Here is a 25,471-nt window from a genome sequence, read left to right on the forward strand (position 1 = left end):
TCGCTGTGCTACAGCCCGACTCCCGCTACCTGTATTTTTAAAAGTAAAAAAAAAAAAGTTTGATGCACTTTCACAGTTCTTTTTATTAAGAACCTATGTCAGAAAAAAAATTAAAGACTACTATAATGGAGCAGTTACTGATCTTGATTCTTAACAATGTAAGACTGCAGGAGCAGGGTGGTGTCATACCTAGTTGAGCACACATTACAGTTTGCAAGAACCCAATGGGAAAGCTTAGCAAGTAGTGAAGCAGGGCTGTGAGTATCTGTCTCTCTCCCTCCCTATCTCTCATTCCTCTTGATTTCTGCCTGTCTCTATCCAATAAATAAGTAAATTAATAAAGATTTTAAAAATAAAAAAAATATGTTTACAACCTTCATGGTCAACATAATCATCTGGTGTCTTCTAGCTCACAAAAATCACTCTGAGTCTTTCCAAAAGGCATTCTTGGCTGGAAGATAATTTTCTATGACTGGTTGTCTAAGCTACTATCTCCCTTTTGTTTATGAGTTAATTATTTCATGTAGTTCTGTTTTCAGTAATAAATTGAGTCAATAGCTCTTCCTCTGAACAGCTGCTTACTTGTTATAAATTCCCTATTATTGTCAAGAGAGAAACATAATCTTCTTTTGCCTTTCTTTATATTGACTTTTGATTTCCTCTCTGGGAGTGGACACCAAAAAATAAGTATAAGTTTTAAAACAGTCAACCAGATGAATTAGAAATATGTACCTATCTAAATCAAGTAGCAAGTTTTTTGGTATACAAATAACAGCCATATTGGGTATTTTATTCACACAAATGTAAGCTAAATTTTGTAAAAGAATAATTAGTTAATGACAGTCTTAGTCTTACATTTTTAATTATACTTCTTATTGGTAATGATACGGAATCATGCATTTTGACAGGGAATTAATCAATTCAATATCCTAGTTGTTCTATTTTCACCTTTTCAGATTTTTTATCACCTCACGTATAATTGAGGGACAAACAAGTTCAACTAGTAATTTAATACTTTCAATTTCCCAAGATAAAGAAGATACAAACTGTTTTATGATAGTTATTTTAAAGTGAAAATATTTTAGAATAGCATGGGCATTTTAAGCTGCTTTCACAATACTCTTAATTTTTTTAAATTTAAACAAGTTTTTATTTCAGAATACATTTTTTCATAATACATTTTTCTACTCCCCTGTCTTTTGTGCCTACCAAGCAATATAAATCACTGAATGATGAAACATAATTATATACATTTATTATTTATAAAAATATAATGCACCAACCTTAATAATATTCCATAGCAATTGAATAAAGTTTAAGGTTGAGGATTTTTGTCACTTAGGATTTCAAAGTAACTTTTAAACTAATCGATACCTTATTCATAGTGTTTCTGAACCTTAAGACAAAATTATGACTTTATCGATTATCCAGATAAAGTATTCCAGTATATGGTGAAGACAAGTCAGACTTAAATTTTGTATTAAATTCTTGAAAAAAATATATGATTTGGCTATTTATTTTAATATACATATTAATTCACAACATATAAAACAAATTGTTGGTTTGAAATTCAGTGTCCAATATTCATATTTGAAGTCGTAATTTGGTGTGCACAGATTAAAGGTGTGAATAAAAACCTTCTGACTGAGAATAAGAGTAATAGGATTTCCCCAAAGGGATATATAGAAGGTTTGTTAGTTTTATAATATTAAGATGGAAATAATAGTGTCATATGTATGTTTAAGGTGTGATTTATGACTTCATTATTCTCCGTATATTTTTTCAAATCCATTAAACCCTTCAACACATTGAAATGTTGAAGAAGATAATATGTCTTGCCATTTACATTTCATCATTTTATTTTATTATTATTATGTTTTTAGAGAGAGAGAGAGGCAGAAAGAGTGAAAGAGACCACAGCACCAATGCTTTCCTTTAACTTGTGGACTTGACTCAAATCTGGACTGAGCCCATGGCAAAGCTGTCCAATTCACTTATGATAGATTATTTGGAGAAATTTGTTTTGCTCTGTCATTTCATATTTAAGTAGGCAGGCAGTGTTTTGTCTTCTGGATAAAATACTATGAGGCAAACTGGTTTAAAGAAAACATTAACATATAGATATATCTGTCTGGTGAGATATGGTGTTAGAGATTTAGGATAAAACAGGTTTTGGTTTGAATTTCACCTTCAAATTCCTAATCATTAACTTAGCAATGTACGTTTTTTTTTAATTTTAAACATTAAAAGATAGCATTTACTTTGCTTTACCTATTTTCAATGTAGTCCTGGGGAACTCAACCCAGGGCTTTTCATATATATAATATCACTTAAAGAGACTCATATGTACCTTTTTATTCTTTAAATTATCATTGTTTCTGAACAGAGAGAGTGGAACTGTGGTGGTGGGAACTGTATGGGATTGTACCTCTTCTTATACCACAATCTTGTCAATCATTATTAAATCACTAATAAAAAAAAGAGCAAGAAAATAATTGGCAAAGAAAATGTTAGTCTGTTGTGAATTAGAACATCACTAATCCACATCCCACTTAAAATGAAATATATTAGAAATTTAATTTCTATTAAAATAAAAGCCACATGTGATTTTACAAAAATATCTTACCCTTATAAATAAAAGTATTAGAACTGCAGTAGCTTTGAAAATACAGAAGCAAATGAAGGCAAAACTGGGCCTTGCAGTTTGCACTTATAAGTTTATCTCTGGTCATACTGGTAAAGAATAAAATTTTATGCTCAAATAATGTCCATTAAATCGTGTTTTATAGTTAAGTTAGTACTTAATGGGCAGTCAGGTGCTTAATCAGTAAATGATCTTTTAAAGAACTATCCCTTTAAACAAAGACATAGGATATAATGACATAAATGATTCTGTTTTCTTGTTTTCATGGCTTACCATAAAACATTTATTTGTTTTTGTTTTATTTTACTTTGTTTAATTAAATTAAAGGATTTGTACATAATTTTATTTTGTGTTAATACAGATGGAGAACTGTACTCTGGAACAGCAGCTGATTTTATGGGGCGAGACTTTGCTATCTTCAGAACTCTTGGTCATCACCACCCTATAAGGACCGAGCAACATGATTCTAGGTGGCTCAATGGTATGTAGTGTATTCAAGAACACAGATATGTAACATGTATAACTGCATTAACTCAATGATGAACTTCCCCTATAGAATACAACGAGTATAACTTAAGGCTGAGTATGCAATTCAGTTCAAAGTAGTGACTTCATTATTGTGGGTGTGAGAAAGTTGAGCAGAAAAGCAAAAAGAAAGATTAAAATTCTAGGAAAATATTAGCTTTGTGCCAAAAATGAAGGCTTCTCAGTAGTTAACTGTGGAAAGAAATAGATCTGGACTGGAACAACGGAAGAGGAAAGAGGCAATGGAAAAAGATAAAATGACTTACCAATCTTGTCTTACAGGGCTTTCATGACTCAGGATGTAACAGTCTTTTTTCACTTCACAGTTCTCATATTTCCTTGAGAGCATCATATAAATTACTTGACATTTATAGAAATTTGTAAAGCAACAACACATTGAAATTGCTTTCAAAATTTCAGATGTTTTTCTATTATTTAATTCAATTTCCTTTGATCTTTCTAAAATCATCTCTTCCATCTTAAAAGTGAGGAAATTATGGTTATATATTTTCTCTAAGTTGACACCTAACTCAGTAGTAAAAAAAAAAATTAGGAAAAGAACCTAGTTCCCTGGATTTTAGACATAGGCTTTTATTACTTGATCATATAGGTATTTTTTTCTTCCAAATATGTAAAAAAATAGTATAAGTGAACATACAAATAATATATACATCTAAAATAAATACTATTTTCATTTAGTTTTTGAACCAAATAATCATTACATCTTCTGTGTAGAATTTAATTTGTTTCTACTCATATATACATTCACCTTTTGCATACTGTTCCTCAAAATATGATTATTTTACTGTAAAATATTTGTTTCAACTTACATATGCCATTAATCTTTTTGTTTTCAAATGCTGAACAGTCTCTAGTGTCCCATGCATAAACCTTTTTCCTGGATTTATATGCATCATTAATATAGATGATGTTTGTGGTTTTATAGTCCATAGTCTCAGTAAGATGCTTTATTATCTGTCTTTGAACTTGAATCGCATTTATTTTTCTTGCTTTCTTGAGAAATCTAAACTTAACTTACTTCTATTATTGGTTTGTTAGAGAAAAAAAAAACAGTTCTAATGCTAATCTCACTAAGACTATGAAACTTAGTTATGTATGTAGCAATTTTGTTCTAGTCTATCCCATATTTTTAAGAATAGAAGGAATACTTCCAATTACCTCAGTCAGCACCTCTTTCCCCTGTGATAACATTAATTTCTCTTATTGTTTTTCATGAGTTCATGCGAATGCAATGACTGCCATATTTGGCCCTTTTGTCTTCACTCTTAATTGTGTTGAGTTTTTTTTTTTTACACAATCTACATTTTCTTCTTTTTAATTTTGGTTTATTTTTTATTGAATAGAGACAAAGAAATTGAGAGGGGAGGAGGAGGTGGAGAGGGAAAGAAACAGAGAGACACCTCAGCCCTGCTTCACCACCTATGAAACTTCCCCCCTACAGGAGAAGACCAAGGTTTGAACTTGGCTCCTTGTGCAGTACAATATGTGCGTTTAACCACGTGCACCACTGCCTGGCCCCACAATCTACATTTTCTTTGCTCCCCTCTGCCCCATGAAATGTTACATTTGAAGCCAGAGCTTTACTATGGAAGGCATGTGCTCTGCCTGTTGAGCTACACCCTGACTCCTCTTTTGCTGTTTTGATTTCATTTTTCACCAATATTATTTTCTCTTGATTTAAAAACTTGCTTCTCTATCCTATCTGAAGTCTTTTAAGTCCCTTTTAAGTCATATCCAAGTCCAGAGACGGATTACGATCACTTCTTAGCCACCACCTGTAACTGTATCTATGTGCATCTGCATGTGTGTAATAGTTCTAGTGCAGGCAAAATTTCACAGCTTCTTCCAGTGTCATAAAACATCCCATCTGGTAGCAGATCTTGAAACTGGGCTTCTCTTGTGCCAAGTCATTTACCTGACATGGTGAACTGACACTTTAGGTCACTTACTTGCATTTACCTGTCACATCCACTATATTCTCGCATTGTCTATTCTCCCGTTTAATAATTTTAATACCACTTCCTATAATTGTCCTTTTAAATGCAGGCTGCAACATAGTTTTTTAAATTATTGAGTACTAACACTGTGAAGAAGTAAATGGTTTATACTTAGAGGCAGATACCTACCCCAAAAGGCTAGAGAAGGAACAGTGTTACCTGAATGACCAACCATCTGAAGTACCTGACACCAAGAAGAATTCAGAATGCTTAGATAATGACAGAGTTTTATGTGTCAACTATAAAAGTTCAAAAGGCCCACTTCCCAGAGGATAACTTTGGGTTATCTAGTTTCAGTGATTAAACTTGAACTTTCATAAAAGCAAAATTAGATGGAAAACAACCTCTTTCAGCATTGCTTCTCTCTTGTCTTATTTTCAAACAGAAATGTTCATGTAAGAAGGAAAATGTTTTGTTTTATATTCATTGAGAATACCTTTATCTACTAAGAACTTTATAGGGCATATAGGCTTTCACTGTCCTTGAGAAATAAAATCTCATTAGAAGAGAGAATAACATAAAGAGAGCATAGTATTCATTTCAGTTTTATGGACTTTCAGGAAAAAAGTCATCAAGTTAAAGCTGCTTTTGTGCTGCACACTCACATGTTGACAGCTGAGCCTGAAGAATTTACATTGTGGGAAAACAGTCATTGTCCACAGCTCTGTACTTCATCTCTGTAAATGTGTAGTTCATCTGAGAATTCACTTATCAGTCTCTCAGCACTAAACGTGAGAACTGACTTTACCAAATTAGCACAAAGGCTCCATTTGACAGGGTGCAGAAACCAGAACGGCTGCAAGATGGAGGATGCTGACACATTTGAGATAGAACTAAGGGACTGTGTGAATCGCTAGCTCCATGAAATCCAATACTATTCCAGAATAAAATGAGAAATATAATGTTTATACATCCTTGCATAAAATAAATGAGCTTTGAAGCATCCACACATACTACATAGTCATTTGTGCTGCCAAAAATAATAAATTGCCTTGAAAGGTACTTTTAGAAAGGTCTTCAGCAATATTAAATTCATCTTGGCACAGGATTTACTTTACATTTCTTAAATCGATGCACTGATTTAATTATTTTGTAAGAAGCACTTAACCTGTTTTATAACTCTTTTAATTGTTGTTCCTGATTTAAAAGAAATGGAAAAGCAAAAACAGTTATCTAAAATTGAAAATTCTGTACTTTTAATGAAATTTCACCACTTTCATGATTACTGAAATTTGCATTTATGTATTAGTGTTTCAAAGATTTAAATTAGGAATATGGAACACTTCCAAATTAAGTAAGAAAAATCTCTGAAATCTATTGATTCACTTTTTAAAAAGAATTTATTTATTTATTAATGAGAAGGATAGGAGGAGAGAGAGAAAGAACCTGACATCACTCTGGTATGTGCTGCTGGGGATTGAACTGGGACCTCATGCTTGAGAATCCAATCCTTTATCCACTGCACCACCTGCCGGACCACTTTTTTTTTTTAACTATTATTGTTTACACCATCTACTCTAAAGTTATGGGATGTTAGAGTGACTTTGACTTGATAAATTGTACATGTACTTGACATGATGTACTTAAATTTACTCATCTTTTTTCCTATTTTTTCACAAATTAGCTCGATATTTTATTGTTTTAGGCTTCAACTCTAATTTAGGCCTGTTGACAATTAGGTAAAATACTTATCTATTAGGTAAAATAAATACTTATTTATAGTAGAAAATACTTTAATACTGCATGTATAGCAAAGACGTGTTAATATTTAATACATGTATATCACTACCTTTTAACATATATATATTAACCATTAGGACAGAAAATACTAACGCCAATTTTTTTTTCTAACTAATATTTCTTTCCTATTATATTTTGGGATGCTGCATGGCTTTGGAAGAAGCACTACAGTCTTTACAGTGTAAAAGTTTCGCTTTGAATTTGGCTTGTTCTTTGTTATATATAAGATCTGTCCAGGGGGGCAGGCAGTAGCTCAGCGGGTTAAGTGCACATGGGGCCAAGTGCAAGGACCCGAATAAGGATCCCGGGTAGAGCCCCCTGTTCCCCATCTGCAGGGAGTAGCATCACAAGTGTTGAAGCAGGTCTGTAGGTGTCTATCTTTCTCTTCCCCTCTCTGCCTTCCCCTCCTCTCTTGACTTCTCTCTGCCCTATCCAACAACAGCTATAACAACCATAACAGCAACAACAAGGATAAAAAACAAGGACAACAGAGCTCTGCTTCCCCAGAGACCCACCCTACTAGGGAGAGAGGCAGACTGGGAGTATGGACTGACCAGTCAGCGCCCATGTTCAGCGGGGAAGCAATTACAGAAGTCAGACTTTCCACCTTCTGCAACCCACAATGACCTTGGGTCCATACTCCCAGAAGGATAAAAAATGGGAAAGCTATCAGGGGAGGGGATGGGATATAGAGATCTGGTGGTGGGAATCGTGTGGAGTTGTACCCCTCCTATCCTGCGGTTTTGTTAATGTCTCCATTTTTAAATAAATAAATTAATTAATTTTTTAAAAAGGACAACGACAACAACAATGATAAAAAAACAATAAGGCAACAAAAGAGAAAAATGGCTTCCAGGAGCAGTGGATGCATAGTGCAGGCACCAAAACCCAGCAATAACCCTGGGGGCAAAAAATAAGTAAATAAATAAATAAAATCTGTCCAGGCCTCACATAAGTGATTTTTTTTGTTACTCATAGGCTGGTGTTTTCACTCAGATAGAACGATAGAGAGATGGGTGCTACCACAGCATCAGAGCTTTTCTAAGTATTTTGGTATCTCTAGTGGTGCTAGTATTCAAACCGTGGCCATGCATAGGATAAGGCACATGCCCTACCACAGTAGCTATCTTTTGGTTGCATGTCCTTACTTTCATTGGGATTATAATATCACCTACCTCTATGGTTGTAAAAATAATGTTATATATATGATATGTAAAAATTACCAATTTTTTATAGATATTCTCTTAAATGTTATTTTCCTTTATATACGTTATCCCATTTCCACAGAGCGTAGTTTGCTTAGGAAGCTTTGTAAGACTCATTCTGTAAGTAATTATATTTGAGGCAGGGTGAAAGGGCAGTCAGAGTCAGGTTTAATACATGAAACCACATGAATCCTTGGGAGAGCCAAAGCTCAGTGAGCACAAACAGACCTAATTACAGTTCCCAGAGTGTGAGGCCTTCCCACTTATTTCAGGAAGACCTGTTTTCTTTTAGAGGAATTTCCTAAAAGGATCCTTCTTGTAGATCAACCAACCCATTTGCTTTTTTCTGTAATTGAAATGGCATGCAAGTCATCATTATACTTCCTCTTACTTGTAACATTCATACCAGGATGGCCTTCCCTTACAGGAATCAGTATAGCTTCCTCTGTGGTCATGTACTAGGATATTTTATGCTCTCTAACGATTCAAATTTCTCTACAAGATATATTTATATAAAAATAGAAGCAAGAAATATGATCACACATAAAGTATGAGATTACAAATTAATGTTACATGGTACCAAATACAAAACTTCAAATCCCTTGTATAACTCTGTTCACTGTATTATTTTAATTCTATCCTCCTTGAATTCATACATTTTGTTGGGAGTATGCAATCAGAATTTTTGGGATAAGTGAATTATCTAGTTTTGCATATCAGACTCTTTAATTATGCCATTTTGATGTTTTGCTCTTATCTAAATATGATAGCAATATTTTGCTGACCTTAAAAAAAATAACGTGAAGTTCTTAACTTTATGGTAATAACGTGAAGTTCTTAACTTTATGGTAATGAGAAAAGATGAGTTTACAGAAACTGCGTGCCATTCAGTTAAACCAGTAGTAACTACAAATGCCTCTTGGTTAGCTAGGAAAAAAAGCAACAAGTATACAGTCTTTTTTATTATTATTATTATTGCTTCTTTGATGCACTACATGCTATATTCAGATTTTCTGAAAATTCTGAGGAATCAATGTGTATATATTTGCACAAATCGAAAAATATTTGTAGCTATATTCTGAAATTTAGATATGTGATAGTTTAAGGTAAATATTCAAAACTGTACTTGAAGATAACTTAGTAATCTGTTATTTTATAAATCTTTACACAAGAAAAATCTCATCCCAAATAAGGAATATATCACTAATACAATACTAAGAAATGAATATATACTATAAATTATTTTAATCTCTAAATGATCATAAATTGATAGACTCATTGATTTGTATTATAAAGATCTAAATGTTAACAAACTAGATTTTTGCTTTATTTTCTGGGTACTTGTTTCTTTGTCATAGTATGTCTAAGGAACAAACTCATTTTTATTTGCTTCTGCTTGAAATCACATTGCACTAATGAAGCCAACAAAAAAAAGTGATAAAAATTATCTCTTTAGTAACAATATGTTTGAAGGATTTTTTTTCCAATCTCTGAGAAAATGTACCAGAACAGCATTGTCAAATGTGCTGCCTTACTATTTTTTTAATAATGGGGCTAAAAACCATTCTCAAAGTAGGGTGTATTAGTCACAACATTTTCAGTACAAAGTTTTAGTCACAAAAGCATTTATTTAGGAATACATAGTTAAGTGATGAGTAGAAAATATAGTATTTTAGAGTATTATTGTATTTGCCCAGGAAATCAAGTTTTTAAATGAAAATTAGTTAAAAATCATGTAAAAGTTGAGGCAAAATCTTGAATATCCTTTAAGATTAAAGACAGCTTCCTATTTTGTTCTTATATAAATTCATTCATTTTTCATTCTTTTGCTGCACCATCAATTCAATGAATGCAGAGCTTTTCTATACCAATTTCCTCTTCTAGAGTCACTACATTCAGAACTTGGTGGCCCTCAATAGGGATTTACTGCTGACTAGCTAAGCTGGGTTCATGTGTGCAGTGACATCCAGCAAGAGATTTATCCAGAGAAGTGGATGCCATGACAATGTGTGTAACCATGGTGTGACTGGCCTCTCTGACATGGCTCTCAAAAGCTTTCCCTCTGTGAAAACAGAAGCCTGTTTGCAAATTAATTAGTTTCTGGCAGCAGCTTGATTGTTGACCCAGAGTTTGTAGAGTAGAAAAACAATCAGATTAGTGTGCTCAGGGTAAAAGACCAGTGTGCAGTTGCGTGTGGCTTGCTCAACTATTGAAGCAATGAATGGACTGAAACAAATTCTTTTCTGAGAAGCCTAGGCAGAGGTTAAGTGTGATGAGCCTAGAGTTCCTCAACAGCAGGAACTGTGGAATTAAAGGATTTTAGCCAGATAAAGTTAAATGACATGAAGTGATGCCATTGAATTTTAATGACATGAATAGTTTTAACACACATACACCAAAAAGTATTAAAGAAAAGCACTTTTTACATTTTAATCACTCCAAGTGAAATAAATAGGTACACAATATTGTTGAATGAAAGCTTCACATAAATAATATCAAAGTGGAAGATTTCCAAAGTTTCCATGCTGGAAGCCTGAACTATTAGTGCATCAAAAGCTACCATGATTAAAAGTTACCAAAAAACCACTATTTCATGTTGATAAAATGCTTATTCATATGAAGGCCAATTATTTTATAAGGTGTTATCCTAGGATGCCCTATAATATTAATCATGTGTGGAAGAAAAATGCTGACACATGAAAACATACCTTGCATTTATTTATATAAGTATTAAATTGATTGTTCATTCCAAAAATCATATATTTAAGCCTAAGACATAAAATTCTGCATGCAGATTTTAATTTTAAAATTTATGTTAGTAAGTTTCTATTTTGCTTTTATTTCATAATATTACCTAACATAGCATAGCCTATATGCTTGCTTTCCTTTTTCAATAATTCTGACAGATGTCTCTAAATCCTAATCTGATGACTACCACAACACGAGCCCATTCAAAAGTCATTTCTATCCTTCTCTTTATAACTTGGATCCAGATTTTGCTGCTTTTAAAGTCTCTTTTATCCTAGATCACCTCTCCAATATTGAAAACTAACATTCCCAAATCAGATAAAATTGGTGATCCTTGATGTATTCTGTTTAACTCTACTGCTCTCCCAATGGTTTTTAATTTTTCTCATCTTTATAAATCAACAATACATTGATTCAAGTTTGCATTTTTTATCGCTGGACCTGCCACTACCCATTACACTGGAGAATGTAATAAACTTCTCCATGAATATGCTTTGTAGGTTCTAGAGTTAAATTGTTTTAGTTTGTATCTCAGCTCCTATATTGTGTGTCTTATACTGTGTGTATATTTAATGGTAACTAGCATATTTATTTCCCATTTAAAATGGGGTTATCATGTTTGTAGTACGAGGATGCTTAAGACAACATAAATGCTTAAGACATAAATGCTTAAGACATCATAAATGTAGTAGATTAGTATTTGAAAGTATAGTAAGCGTTCATGGTGATGTGCTTATTATTTGAATATCAGCTTCTTACGTAGTACATAATGCATGTTTTATAAATCAATGCAGTGGAATGGAGGCTATGCTTGCCTTAATCTGTCATCAAGCTATTTTATTTAACTTGACTGATAACTACTGTCACTATTTGGGACACTTAGCACATCAAGAATATATAAAATGTTTTAGTTTTAGTATTAATGTAGTAAAAACAATTTTGATTAAGAACACTGTGACAAATTCAATAAAGTCAATAAATTGATGAACCACAGTAAATTTCATTACAATTTATTTAACTACTAACTTCAAAATAGTGAGGGGCATAAAAACTTCAATATGAACTTCAGAATGCATGCCTGAATAGTTTCCTCAAGTATCTATGATTTTATTAATTAACACAATGTTGGGTGTCAAATTTTTGCATATCAATAGTTTCTTCACCTTCCATGTATATCATTAAACAAACAAAATGTACAATGACATTCCAGTTTCTTTGAGTTTTATTATGTAAATCGGCCCATGATGTCATCGTATTTTATGGGACTTTGTTCTGAATAAATAATCTGTAAGCATTTTGAACACTGACATTTTAGAAGATATGGTTGAAAGATAGGGAAATCTACTTTTCATGTACATTTAATAAAAATATCAAATTTCTTATTACTTGATTTAAGAACTTTATCCTACCAATATGCAATTACATAAAACTCAGAAAATTGTTCAGAAATAATAGTTCTAGATAAACATTATGGGAAACTTTAGAAATAATAAGTCCATTAAAAAGTAAATCCAACTTAGCAAATCAAATTAAATAAGTTCATTTATCTTAAAAGTATTAGAAATAATTTCTTGACGTTATTAAAATAAAATGAAACAAACCTTTAAATTTACTGAAGAATAAAGCTGAAAGTATTAAACTGCCTCTGGAAACACTTTTATTAGTCTTGATTAGGTATCTATGGAGACAATTCTATATTAGCATTCAAAACACATATACATTCTCAAAAGAGAAATGAGAGGAAAGATTTGCTTTCAACTAAAAAGGAATAAGATTTGTGAAGTGCCTGTAGTGAACAAAGGCAAAAAATGATTTTAAGCATCAATAATAATTCTATATTGCATTCACCAGACTGTAAATGTGATGACACCTAAAATCATTAATAAAGAAAAAGCATATGTATATGCATATATATATTTTTTAATGACGTGGCACTTAGAGTTACTACATTGATATTTTTTTCCCTGACCAGAGCACTGTTTGGGTTTGACTACTGGTATTTTGGGGAATGAAACCTGGGACTTCTGCACAACTGAGCTCCGTACAAAGTGCTGTGCTATCTTCCTGGCTCTGCATTCAATATATTTTGGTTTCTATAATTAAAATAATGAAGATAACCTTAGGGAGTAAAAATAGGGAGATATCTATGGCAGAGACAGAAATGTGACAAAAACTACCCTGTAAATCAGTACCCACCCTATAAAATGATTTGGGGGAGGGGTACCTGAAATTAAATAATGAAAATACTTATGAATAACTGAAATCTAATATTTGTATAGTGTTTTTCCATTCTACCTGAGTAGATTATTATGTATCTCAATTTAGATAGTTAGCATATAAGAATATGCATGTGGGGTGGCTGGGCACAAAGACTACCCTAAGGATCCTGGTTAGAGCCCCTGACTCCCCACCTGCAGGGAGGTCGCTTCACAAGAGGTGAAGCAGGTCTACAGGTGTCTATATTTCTCTTCCCTTCTCTGTCTTGCCATCCTCTCTGGATTTCTTTCTGTCCTATCCAAAATCAATGATAATAACAACAATAAACAACAAGGGTAAGACAAGGGAAAAAAAGCCTCCAGGAGCAGTGGATTTGCAGGCACCAAGCCCCAGCATTAACTCTGGAGCCAAAAAAAAAAAAAAGGAAAGAATATGCATGTATCTATGAATTTTTATTTAAATGTAAATCACTGCTCTTATAAAGTTGCAATTCTTCTATTACTTACCTTCTAAAATCACAATATTTACTTCCATTTAGGCTAGGGAGTAGTAAACACTGCTAACTGAATTCTTTAAATAGATAGGTTGAGTCTCAAGCAGTGATTGTTAAAGAGAATTTTAACATACCTAATGAGATTCACTTTATAGTGTTTGATCCATTCTACTGACAGAGTCCTCCTCCATTTCCTTACTAGAGCACTGTTCAGTCTGGCCTATTGTGGTGCTAGTGATTGAACCTGGAATCTTCAGTGCCTCAGGCATGAAAGGTTTTTGGTTTTGTTTTTTTTTTGCATAATTAATCTTTATGCAGTCTCACCAATCCAAGAACTGCAAATGTTATGCAAACATAACTTTTTAAATATTAAGTTCATGTATACATAATCCTAACAAAATCCAAATAAGTGACACTTGTTTTGTTATAACAGTAATCAATATTCCTTTTCAATATATGAATATTAGGAAAGATTATAAATGTTAGCTAATGTTTACTTTGAATGATTACTTATTAAGGGATAAGACCTTACAAACAGGGATGTACTCATTATTTTCTACAAGTTCTAATGACTTTGAACTTTATGCTACAAATTATTTTCTGTCTTGATTTTTTTTCACCATATAATTAAGCATTTGTAAGAACCAAAACCATTGTTGAATCATCCTTGAAAAAAAATCATAGAAACTCGCTATATGACAGTTGGACATGTTTTCCTTCTTGCAAGAGATCCTCAATTTTCAACATTTTTGAGAGAATTTTCTGATCAGAGACTAACAGCAATGTTGAGGCTTATCTGGTATTACAATCAGACTAAATTTTTGTCTACAATAATAATGTCATTAAGCAGTTGTTAAGGTCTGTGTCAAATGAATGTTACCTAAATCTTCTCTAGTCCCTAAATCATGGTTTTATTTTAAAAAGCAGGGCACATTGTTACAGACACTTCATTTTCTCCAGAACTCAAGGATCTAATCAGAGGTAATTCAAAAGAAAACCTCTTGTTAATGCAGCCCTAAAGGTGAGCAGTGTACAATTACCTTGCTCTAGGAAATGGGCAGGTATTTTCTAACAACCTTTTCTTATTCATTTATAAAATATAGTGTGTGTGTGTGTGTGTGTGTGTGTGTGTGTGTGTGTGTGTAATATTGGAAGGCTGGGTGGTGGTTCACCTGATAGCGTACATGTGTTAACAATGTGTGAGGACCTCCGGGTAAAAAAAAAAACTGTATAGAGAGTCATGTAGTAGCCCAGTGGGTTAAGTGCACGTGGTGCAAAGCACAAGGACCTGTGTAAGGATCCCCAGCTGCAGGGAAGTTGCTTCACAGGACGTGAGCAGGTCTGCAGGTGTCTATCTTTCTCTCCCCCTGTCTTCCCCTCTCTCGATTTCTCTCTGTTCTCTCTAAAAACGACGACATCAATAACAACAATAACTACAACAACAATAAAAAGCAACAAAAGCAACAAAAGAGAAAATAAATAGATATTAAAAAATAAAAAAAAACTGTATGAAAGGGGTCAGGCACTGGCACACATAGTATGAAGGACAAGGATTCATGCAAAGATGTGGTTCAACCCCCAGGACACTTCACTAGTAGTGAAGCAGTTCTGCAGGTGTCTGTTTTTATCTCTTTCCCTCTATCTCCCCCTCCCCTCTCAATTTCTCTCTGCCCTATAAAATAAAATGGAGAAAACGGTCACCAGGAGCAGCAGATTTGTAGTACTGACACTGAGCCCCAGCAATAAAGGCAAAAAAAATAGTGTATGAAGTATGAAAAATGTATGAAGTCTCTAGAAAATGTCTGAGCATAGAAAGTATTTTTAAGCCTTTCATGTAATCCTAAACTGTATTTTTTCCCTTTTGTTGCCCTTAATTGTTCACCGTTGCTGTTATTATCATTGTTGTTATTGTTGTCATTGTTGTTGGATGTGACAGAGAGAAATCGAGGGAGGAGAAGAAGACAGAGAGGATGAGAGAAAGACCCTTGCAGACCTGCTTCACATGCTTGTGAAGCGACCTTCCTGCAGGCGGGGTGCCAGGGGCTCGAACCAGGATACTTAGGCTTGTCCCGCTTGTCCTTTAGTTTTGTGCCGTGTAAGCTTCACCCACTGCACTACCGTCCACCCCCCTGGAACTATAATTCTATTAAAAAGAATATCTGTGATGATTGGGTGGTGATGCACTTGGTTGAGTGCACTTGTCCCCAGTCCCCACCAGCAGGGGAAAAGCTTTGTGAATGGTGAGGCTGCAGGTGTCTCTCTGTCTCTCTCCCTCTCCCTCTCGATTTTTGACAGTCTGTCCAATAAATAAATAAATATAATTTAGACATTATTTTAAGTGAATATTTTCCAAAAAGGAAAATTAGAACAAATAACATTTGTCAATATTTTTAAATTATTAAATGTAGAAAATACATATAACATTCCAAATAAATATATGAAATCAATTTTCATATGGCAAATACAAATTTATTATATTAATTCACCTTAACTCAGCATTTTAGTATATTATTATTATTATTTGCCTCCAGGGTTATTGCTGAGGCTCCATGCCTACACTATGAATCCACTGCTCCTGAATGCTATTTTTCCCTTTTGTTGCCCTTGTTGTTATTATTGTTGTTGTTATTGTTGCCATTGTTGTTGGATAGGCCAGAGAGAAATTGAGAGAGGAGGGAAGACAGAGATGGGGAAAGAAAGAGAGATACCTGCAGCTTCACCACTCGCAAAGCTTTTTCCCTGCTCGTGGGGACTGGGGGCTCAAAGCCTGGTCCTTGGACATTGTGACAAATGCATTCAACCAAGTGCATCATCACCCAGTCCTCACAGATATATATATATATATTTAATATTTATTTTATTTATTTATTCCCTTTTGTTGCCCTTGTTGTTTTATTATTGTAGTTATTATTGTTGTCGTTGTTGGATAGGACAGAGAGAAATGGAGAGAGGAGGGGAAGACAGAGAGGAGGAGAGAAAGATAGACACCTGCAGACCTGCTTCACCGCCTGTGAAGCAACTCCCCTGCAGGTGGGGAGCCGGGGTTCATACCGGGATTCTTATGCCGGTCCTTGTGCTTTGCGCCACCTGCGCTTAACCCACTGCGCTACAGCCCGACTCCCCAGATATTTTTTTAAATAGAATTATAGTTCCAGGGGGATGGACAGTAGTGCAGCAGGTTAAGCTTGTGAAGTGACCCCCCTGAAGGTGAGGAACTGAGGACTTGAACAGAGATCCTTACACCAGTCCTTGAGCTTTGCACCATGTGCACTTAACCAGCTGTGCTACTGCCCAGCTCCCTAGTATTCTTTATAATACAAGAGAAACGGTGGTAGGATGAGAAAATAGGGAGGGAGAGAGAAAGAGTGATAGCTGCAGACCTGTTTCACTACTGTTTCTTGTGCATGCGTGTGTATTATTTATTAATTTACTATATAGTGACAGAGAAACTAAACGAGGAGTGGAGGATAGGTCGAGAGAAAGAGACAGACATTTGCTGCCCTGCTTTATCACTTGTGAAGGTTTCCCCCTACAGGTGGAGACTAGGGACTTGAACCTGGCTCCTTGCAGGTTGTAGTGTGTATGCTTAACCAGATGTGCTACCACCTGGCCCCCTTTACTGTTTTCATATAATGCACATATCCTGCTTTGTTTAATGTTGAAAAAGAAGGAAAAATAAAAGCATTTTTTGTCATAACTATATTAGGTAGGAGTAAGAGAAAATATTCTTAATATGAATAAGAAAGGATTGAACTTCAGTCAGTATTGTTAGTACATGAAGATTATCATTACATTTAGTAATATGCTGTATAATTATTATTGAAAATTATATACATTTTAAAGAAAGTGTTAAATAGTTTGGCTTACAGCAACATTAAGCAGAAAGTAGAGGCTACCCCAAAACTGTAGTCAGATGCATAAAATTTCCCCCAACAAAATGGTATGTTTGTTATTACTGATGGACCTACACTAAAACACTGTTAGGCGAAGTTCATCCTTTGTATTAGAATTCTGTATTAGGTATTTGTATCAGGTGCTCTGCTTTTCTGTTACTTTAGACAAAGGTGATAGGTATTTTAATCATTATAATATCAGACAGAGTAGTTCACTGACAGAAATCCTGTAGGCTCAACTTTTCAGTTTTGTTCTACTCCTTAACTCTTGACAACAACTATATATATGTTTGTTTTAAATCACAGTATCATATAGTTACAATCAGATAATATGGTGCATTTTTGAAGTGACTTCATTCACTTTGTTATATGCATTAAATGTTATACCTTTTTATAATTTGATAGGATTTCTTTTCATTTATAAATAGCATTGCAATATATGGACCATACAAATATTTTTATATCTGTTCTCCTACTGAAGAACAACTTGGTGAATATTAAGTTTCTGATCATTATTAAGTTTCTACAAACATCCTGTGCAGTTTTTTTTAATTTATTTTAATTATCTTTATTTATTGGATAGAGACAGCCAGAAATCAAGAGGGAAGGGGGTGATAGAGAGGGACAGAGACAGAGAGACACCTGCAGTAATGCTTCATCACTTGCAAAGTTTTTTCCCTGCAGGTGGGGGCTGGGGGCTCCAGCTAGCCTGGTCCTTTCACATTGTGATACCTACACTCAAACAGGTGTATCACCACCCAGCCCATGTAGTATTTTTTTTTGGTTGTTGTTGTTTTGTTTTGTTTTTACTGTAACTTTTTTCAGCTCCTCTAGATAAATGCCAAGAGAGTGCCTGGTGACTTTTGGGCCAAATGGAAAGAGTTTATTTAGTTTAAAGAAATCATCTAACTATCTTCCAGGGAAATTGTACCATTTTACATTCTCATCAACTAATTACAGCTCCTCATTCTCACCAGCATTTAGTGTTAGAATTGTTCTAGATTTGATCAACCTAGTAAATATGCAGTGGGATCTCATTGTAGTTTCGATTGCAATTTGTAATTACATTAGTTGTGGAACATTTCTATCTTTTTTTTTTTTGCCTCCAGGGTTATTGCTAGAGCTCAGTGTCTGCACTATAAATCCACTGTTCCTAGCGGCCATTTTTTCCATTGTTGTTGTTGCTGTTATTGTTTTTGTTGGATAGGACAGAGAGAGCTTGAGATAGTGAGGGAGAGAGAAAGATAAGACTTCTGCAGACCACTTGCAAAGCCACCCCCCTGCAGGTGGGGAGTCAGGGCTGAAAAGAGGATTCTTGAGCTGGTCTTTGCACTTTCTACTCTGTGTGCTACCACCCAGCTCCCAGATGTAGAACATTTCTAATGTACTTATATGCACCTGTGTTTCCTTGGTCTGTTAGGGATTTTGGACTACTTGTAAAACAAGTTATGTCCTGAGTTTTAAGAATTCTTTGTAATTTGGGATGCAATTCCTTTAAAATGTGTCTTTACAAATAGTTTTTCATGGTCTGAAACTTTTGTTTCCATTTTTTATAAATCTACCCACCATAAGTGTATTTATTTTTATGAAATCCCTCATGAGCTTATGTAATTCTTATTTTAAATGCTGCCAATAAGTGAGATATCATTATGCCTTGGAGAAAAGATTGAAAGGAGACAGTTTATGTTTTTCTTTTCTGGGAGCTTTAAATTATGCCTATGCCCCATGTCTTGGTATGATGATTTTTTTTCTTATTCCTAGCTTAAGCCCTGAAAACTAAAAAATAAATCATACAGGCTTAAGTGTACTTGTTTCATCTCATTTAATAAAGCAGAGTAAGCTCACTGTCTAAAAATTGATGAGCTTTTTGGCATAGAGAAGGGAAATGTGCTCTAATTTAAAATATGGTGAGTAAGGAAATGCATTGCTTCCTGAACTGCTACCAATTTTCTCCTTAGAGAAAATTTGAGTGTGAACTCATTGATTAAGTAAGAGCATATATTTTATAATGAATGTGGGGCAATGACTTTTTCTAAATAGATAGTTGTATTTTTGCAACCCAAATTAAAATCACTCCATTTTTAACATGCGCAACAAATTATATTACTTTATGAACAAAAATTCACTGATAACATGACATTGTCTTTAGGGAGCAGAGTTTATATTATACATGCTCTATTTAATTTTCTCTCATGTTGACATTTTCTTAAAGATGGAATGTAAAAAGATGATTTCTCCCCCCAAAATTTTCAATCTTAGAGATGTTCATAGGGGGAAAAATTCAATATCAAATCCTAATTTATGTCTTTAAATTTTATCAAATCAATATCTAAATTACTACTGTGTTGAGCTACTATGTGGTAGTAAAAAATAATTCCTGGAGATTAATTTGCCATGAAATTCTGTGATCGTCTCAAATGACGGATCATCTTGTCTAATCACACAATAGCTTATATTATCAAAATATAATTCAAGTGATAAAGGGAATTCATATCTTAGAATATTTTTAAATAATCTAGTTTAAGGAGTCACATATAAATATTACTGATTCACTCATTTCTATGGTATAAAAATTTTTGGTATACTCTAAAATTAAATAAATTTCTAATATGTTAAATTTTAAGATATTAAAAGATTTATAGCTCATATTTAACATTATAAAGACAGGTATATAATTATATATAATTTAATTTTTAATAATTAAGCTACATATTCAACTTCCCTCATCTGAAATTTAAATGGCACACTAGCATATCATCTTCACATTAAAATACCAATTTCCTTGTTTTTATTTTCATGGTGCTGGGGTCTCAGACAAGTACAATTTCACTATGCCAAGCCAATCTTTCATTCCTCTCAATGAAAAAAACAGTTCCCAAAGCTTCCTTCTTTACTATAGCATAGCTCAACCTGTTCTAGGGCTTTTAACCAGGGCTTCACTGTAATGACTGGCTAAAGATAATTTGCAGCCCATACATCCAACAATACTTGAGGAGAAAGGTAAAAAGATTCTAATTAGGACAAAAGATCAAAGTGAAAACATACACTCAAAAATGAGATGTAGAAAGAACATTCCTCAACATGGTAAAGTTGATAGATGGCAAACTCACAGCTCACATCATAAAGTGAAAAACAGGATTTTTTTTTTCTCACAATCTAGAACAAGACAAAGATGTCACTCAATTACTACTACTACAAAAAAATGTTCTAAAAGTCCTGACTGTAAAAATAGACAAGGAAAGTAATTTTTTTAAATCCAGATCAGAAAAGAAGAAATAAAGCTATTACTTGTAGATGATACAATTTACATAGACATGCCTAAAGAATCTGCTAAATTCTAGAAACACTCAGTATAGTGATTGACAAGGGAAAAAAATCAATATATAGAAATCTACAGAATTAATGCCTGAAGTAGAACTTAAGAAAGTATTCCATTACAACAACAACAATAATAATTAGTTTCTAAATATAATTTTTAAATAACGTAAAGACTTACTTATTAAAAATTACTGTGTTGGACATACCAATAAACACATACATAAAACATGTTTATCCTGAGGGCCTGCAGTGGCACCCCCAACTGAGTACACACATTGTCACATGGAAAACTCAGAGTTCAAGCCCCCAATCGCCTCCGGAAGGAAAGAAGCTTCACAAGTGTGAAGCAATGCTGCAGGTATCTTTCTCTCTCCCTCTAAGTCATTTCTAAGTGAAATAGAAGATAAAATAAACTGTAAGAATACTCCATGCTCTTTAATTAAAATTAAGATAATTAAGCTGGTCCAAGTCATTACACAGTTTCAGAGGAGATTGGGCATGTTCAGGGTGGCATGACTTTAGAGCATTATACAGATTCAATGCAATACCTTTTTCAATGATATTCTTTTAAAAAGTACAGTGAGAGTTACAGAGATTTGTCTAAACTCATAAAAGATTCAAAATCAACAATACAATTCCCACTCAGGAAAAAAAAAAGAAAGAAAATTGAGGCATCACATCCCCATCTCCAAAGTATGCTACGATAATTTATTAATCAAAATATCAAAACATCATGGTATTCTAATAAAAATAGACACATAGATTAATGTTCATGATTTGCCCAGATGGAAAAGCTCATACATATCGACAATTTATTGCAAAGGAGTCTGGAGTATAAAATGAGAAAAAGAGTCTATTCAATAGGTGATGTGAAAACTTTATAGCCACATAAAGAAAATGACATTAAATCACTGTCTATTGCCATGCCCTGGAGTCAATTCAGACTTGATTAAAGATTTGGTCAGATTGTAAACCAAAAACTACCTAGAGTAAAACCCATATTCCATATAAGTTTATACGAAAGATGTCCTTTAACATTCTAGACCAAAAGCAAAAATGAGCACAATGAATTACATTAGACTGAAATCCTTCTGCACCATGATAGAAAATTATAAAAATTAAAAGATATCAGACTGAATGTATGAAAATATTCAAATTGCATACATCAGGTGAAGGGGTCAGCTATATAAAGAACATACAAAACTCAGTAGCAAATACATTCTACCAAAAAATGAACACAAGAGCAAACATACAACCAAAAAGGACATGCCAGTAAACAACAAGTACATACAGTATGTTTATCCTGAGGGCCTGCAGTGGCACACCCAACTGAGTGCACACATTGGCACATGGAAGGACCAGAGTTCAAGCCCCCGATCACCACCTGAAGGAGAGAAGCTTCGCAGTGTGAAGCAATGCTCTAGGTATCTTTCTCTCCCTCTATAGCTCCCCTTCTTTCAATTGCTCCCTGTCCTGCCAAATAAAATAAGTAATACGTAAAAATATTAGTAAAATAAGTAAATAATTTTAAAAATCTTATCAAATAGTATCAGGAAGATCTAAGTCAAATTTAGTCCTTCTATTATAAGATGGCATACCTCTGAGAATGGCCTACAACAGCAAAAATAAAGCAGTAAGTGCAAAAAAAATGTGGGGGAAAAAAAAACAGAGAAGACAAACCCCTGACCTGAAAATATGTGTATACATTTATGTTCATTGCAGCACTATTTAAAATAACCAAGATATGGAAATAACCCAAATAGCCAATGATAGATGAATGAATAAAGCATGTATGGTATATCTGCACAATGCAATACTAAGTAACTGTAAGAAAAGAACAAGATCCTATCTTTTACTGCAATATGTATGGTCTGATAAGGGACCAAACTAAGTGAAGTGAACCAGAAGGAAAGAGTTCAAAAAAAGATGACTTTCCTCTCATATGGTATATAAGAAAACAAAGCAGAAGCAAAACAAACCCTAAAACTTTTTATTTTATTTTTTATTTATACGGAGGAGACATTGACAAAACCATAAGTTAAGAGGGGTACAACTTCTCACAGTTCCCACCACCAGACCTCCGTATCCCATCCCCTACCCTGATAGCTTTCCTATTCTTTAACCCTTTGGGAGTATGGACCCAAGATCATTGTGGGATGCAGAAGGTGGAAAGTCTGGCTTCTGTAATTGCTTCCCCGCTGAACATGGGCGTTGACAGGTGGATCCATACTCCCAGCCTGTCTCTCTCTTTCCCTGGTGGGGAAGGGTTCTAGGGAAGCAAAGCTCCAAGGCACATTGGTGGGGCTGTCTGTCCAGGGAAGTCTGTTCACATCCTGCTAGCATCTGGCACCTGGTGGCTGAAAAGAGAGTTAACATACAAAGCCAAACAAATTGTTGACCAATCATGGACCTAAAGACTGGAATAGTGCAGATGAAGCATTGGGGAGGGGGTGTCCTCCATTTTGTAGATAGCATATTTTAGTTATATTTCAAAGGGCCTATAGCTATACTAGTATATTAGTGTTTTTGTTTGGTTTGGGTTTTTTTTTTTTTTTTTGCCTGAGCCTGATATCTGATATGCAGGTAGATCCAAGTTATAGTCTGGGTAGATGATGTCATGGCTGGGAAAAGGATTAGAAAGCTGGATCAGGCAAGAGAGTAGCTCCCTAATATGGGAAAGATGTATAAATATTGTTGACTGTAAACCCATTGATTTGATGTGATCTGGACCCCATAATTAGCTTAGGAGCCTGTGTGACCTCTGCATCCCTCTAGATCTGAGCTCACATTCTGTGGTCATGAGTAGGAACATTCCAAGCTGCCCCAATATCAACCCATCTTCCTCAGGTGTAGCATAGAGTATGTTGCCCATCCTCCCTTCAGAGGATGGAACATTCTCTACCATTGTTGACCCAAGTTAAAGGCAAGGTCCTATGGGAGCCCACAAAGGGGTCTATTTTTGTTTATTCATATGTCAACTTTCCCAGTTAGTAGCTTGCACTTTGGATTTTTGCTGGGTTTTAATGTCTGTTGTCCTTTCTGGGAGGTTAGATTAGAATAAGGGATAAAAAGCACCAGCATAATAAATAATACCTGTTATTTTCATTTACCGTTTATGTCCATCTTCCATTCTAATCAGTCCTTCTCTCTTTTCTTTCAAGACTCATCTTGAATCTTTCTTTGGGTTAAGCTATCCCAAGGGCTGTTCATATTTTCCCAGTCAGTTAAACATTAAAAGATTTTTCCAGGCCTCTTCCTTGGCAGCCAGTAGTTTTTCTACTCTGCAGCCAAAAATGATACATCCATTTGGCTTAGGCTATTAGTTAAGAATGTATGATGGCCTTATTCTGCATTCCCTGCATTCTCCATGTCCTGGAAGTTCATGGTCTTTTGATTATTCAGGATACTTGCTACCACCCCCCCCCTCCATATGTTGTGGTAATGCTAAAAGTGGAAGAAACTAATCACTATGGCTAGCTGTCAGTCTGTTGATGTTTTTTTCCCATTACCAGTTTCTCTATTAACTTGTAAATATGTTGAGGTCTAAGGCTGTGAAAATATTTCTTATTTTTCACTATATATATATATATATATATATATGTATCTGTATATATATATATATATTTTTTTTTTACCAGAATACTGCTCAGCTTATAGTGGTGCAGAGGATTGAATTTGGGACTTCAGAGCCTCAGGCATGAGAGTTTCTTTGCATAGCCATTATGCTATCTACCCCTGCCCATTTTATAATTTTTCTAAGCTTATTTCAGTTGTACTGAGAATGTGTATAACCTTATTGATTTCTGAGTCAACATACTTTCATTAGTGATCTAAGTTTTATTATAACTCTCAAGCATATCTTCATTTGATAGTTCAGAAAAATTTATAAAGAGCTGTACAGTAATAGCAACAAGTAATTTTGAAGGCATATGGTCTATCTACCTAAGATAAGTAAGTAAGTAGGTAGATAGATAGGTAGATTGTAAGTAAGGTAGATAGATTTACAGATAATGAATGAATACATAGGTTGAAAGAGACATAGACTATAGCACACACACTTTAATTATTCCAGCAACCCTTGGCTATTTGTTCTAAGAGATAAAGAAACTGAGACTAATATTTTAAGTTTTAAAGCTAAAAGACAACTGAGGTTTTTTTGTTTGTTTGTTTTTGCCTCTAGGGTTATTGCCTGCACTAGGAATCCACTGCTCCTGGAGGCTTTTTTTTTTCCTTTTTGTTGCCCTTGTTGTTGTTTATTGTTGTTGTTGTTATTGCTGTCCTTGTTGGATAGGATAGAGAGAAATTGAGAGAGGAGGGGAAGACAGAAGGGGAAGAGAAAGACACCTGCAGACCTGCTTCACCGGTTGTGAAGCTACCCCCCTGCAGGTGGTTATGGCTGCGGGGCTCGAACCAGGATCCTTAAGCAGGTCCTTGCACATTGTGCCGTGCACACTCAACATGCCTAAGGGCCCGGCTCCCACAACCTGATTTCTACCCAGTTCTCATTCATTACTATCATAAACCACATATGAGCATTGATGGAAGAATTGATTTTTTTTTATATTGGTAATTTAAGTCTTGTATTTAGTGTAGATTTTCACTCATGGAAAGTCATATTGTTAATGGAGTCACCTTTATTTTTAATATTGTCATTAATATTTTTAAAAGTT

General features: G+C 34.3%; 1 protein-coding gene across 7 annotated transcripts in view; it reads left to right on the top strand.

The window, feature by feature from the left end:
* SEMA3A (semaphorin 3A) overlaps nt 1-25,471 on the top strand; it is a 535,675-nt gene that overhangs the window by 436,506 nt on the left and 73,698 nt on the right. For all 7 annotated transcript variants that reach the window (XM_060196315.1, XM_060196317.1, XM_060196321.1 and 4 more), the window contains one exon: nt 3,006-3,125. In XM_060196315.1, coding sequence (XP_060052298.1) covers nt 3,006-3,125 — 120 coding nt within the window. The remainder of the gene's footprint in view (nt 1-3,005; nt 3,126-25,471) is intronic.

The sequence above is a fragment of the Erinaceus europaeus genome, chromosome 8, assembly GCF_950295315.1.
Source record: "Erinaceus europaeus chromosome 8, mEriEur2.1, whole genome shotgun sequence".
Taxonomy (NCBI): Eukaryota; Metazoa; Chordata; class Mammalia; order Eulipotyphla; family Erinaceidae; genus Erinaceus; species Erinaceus europaeus.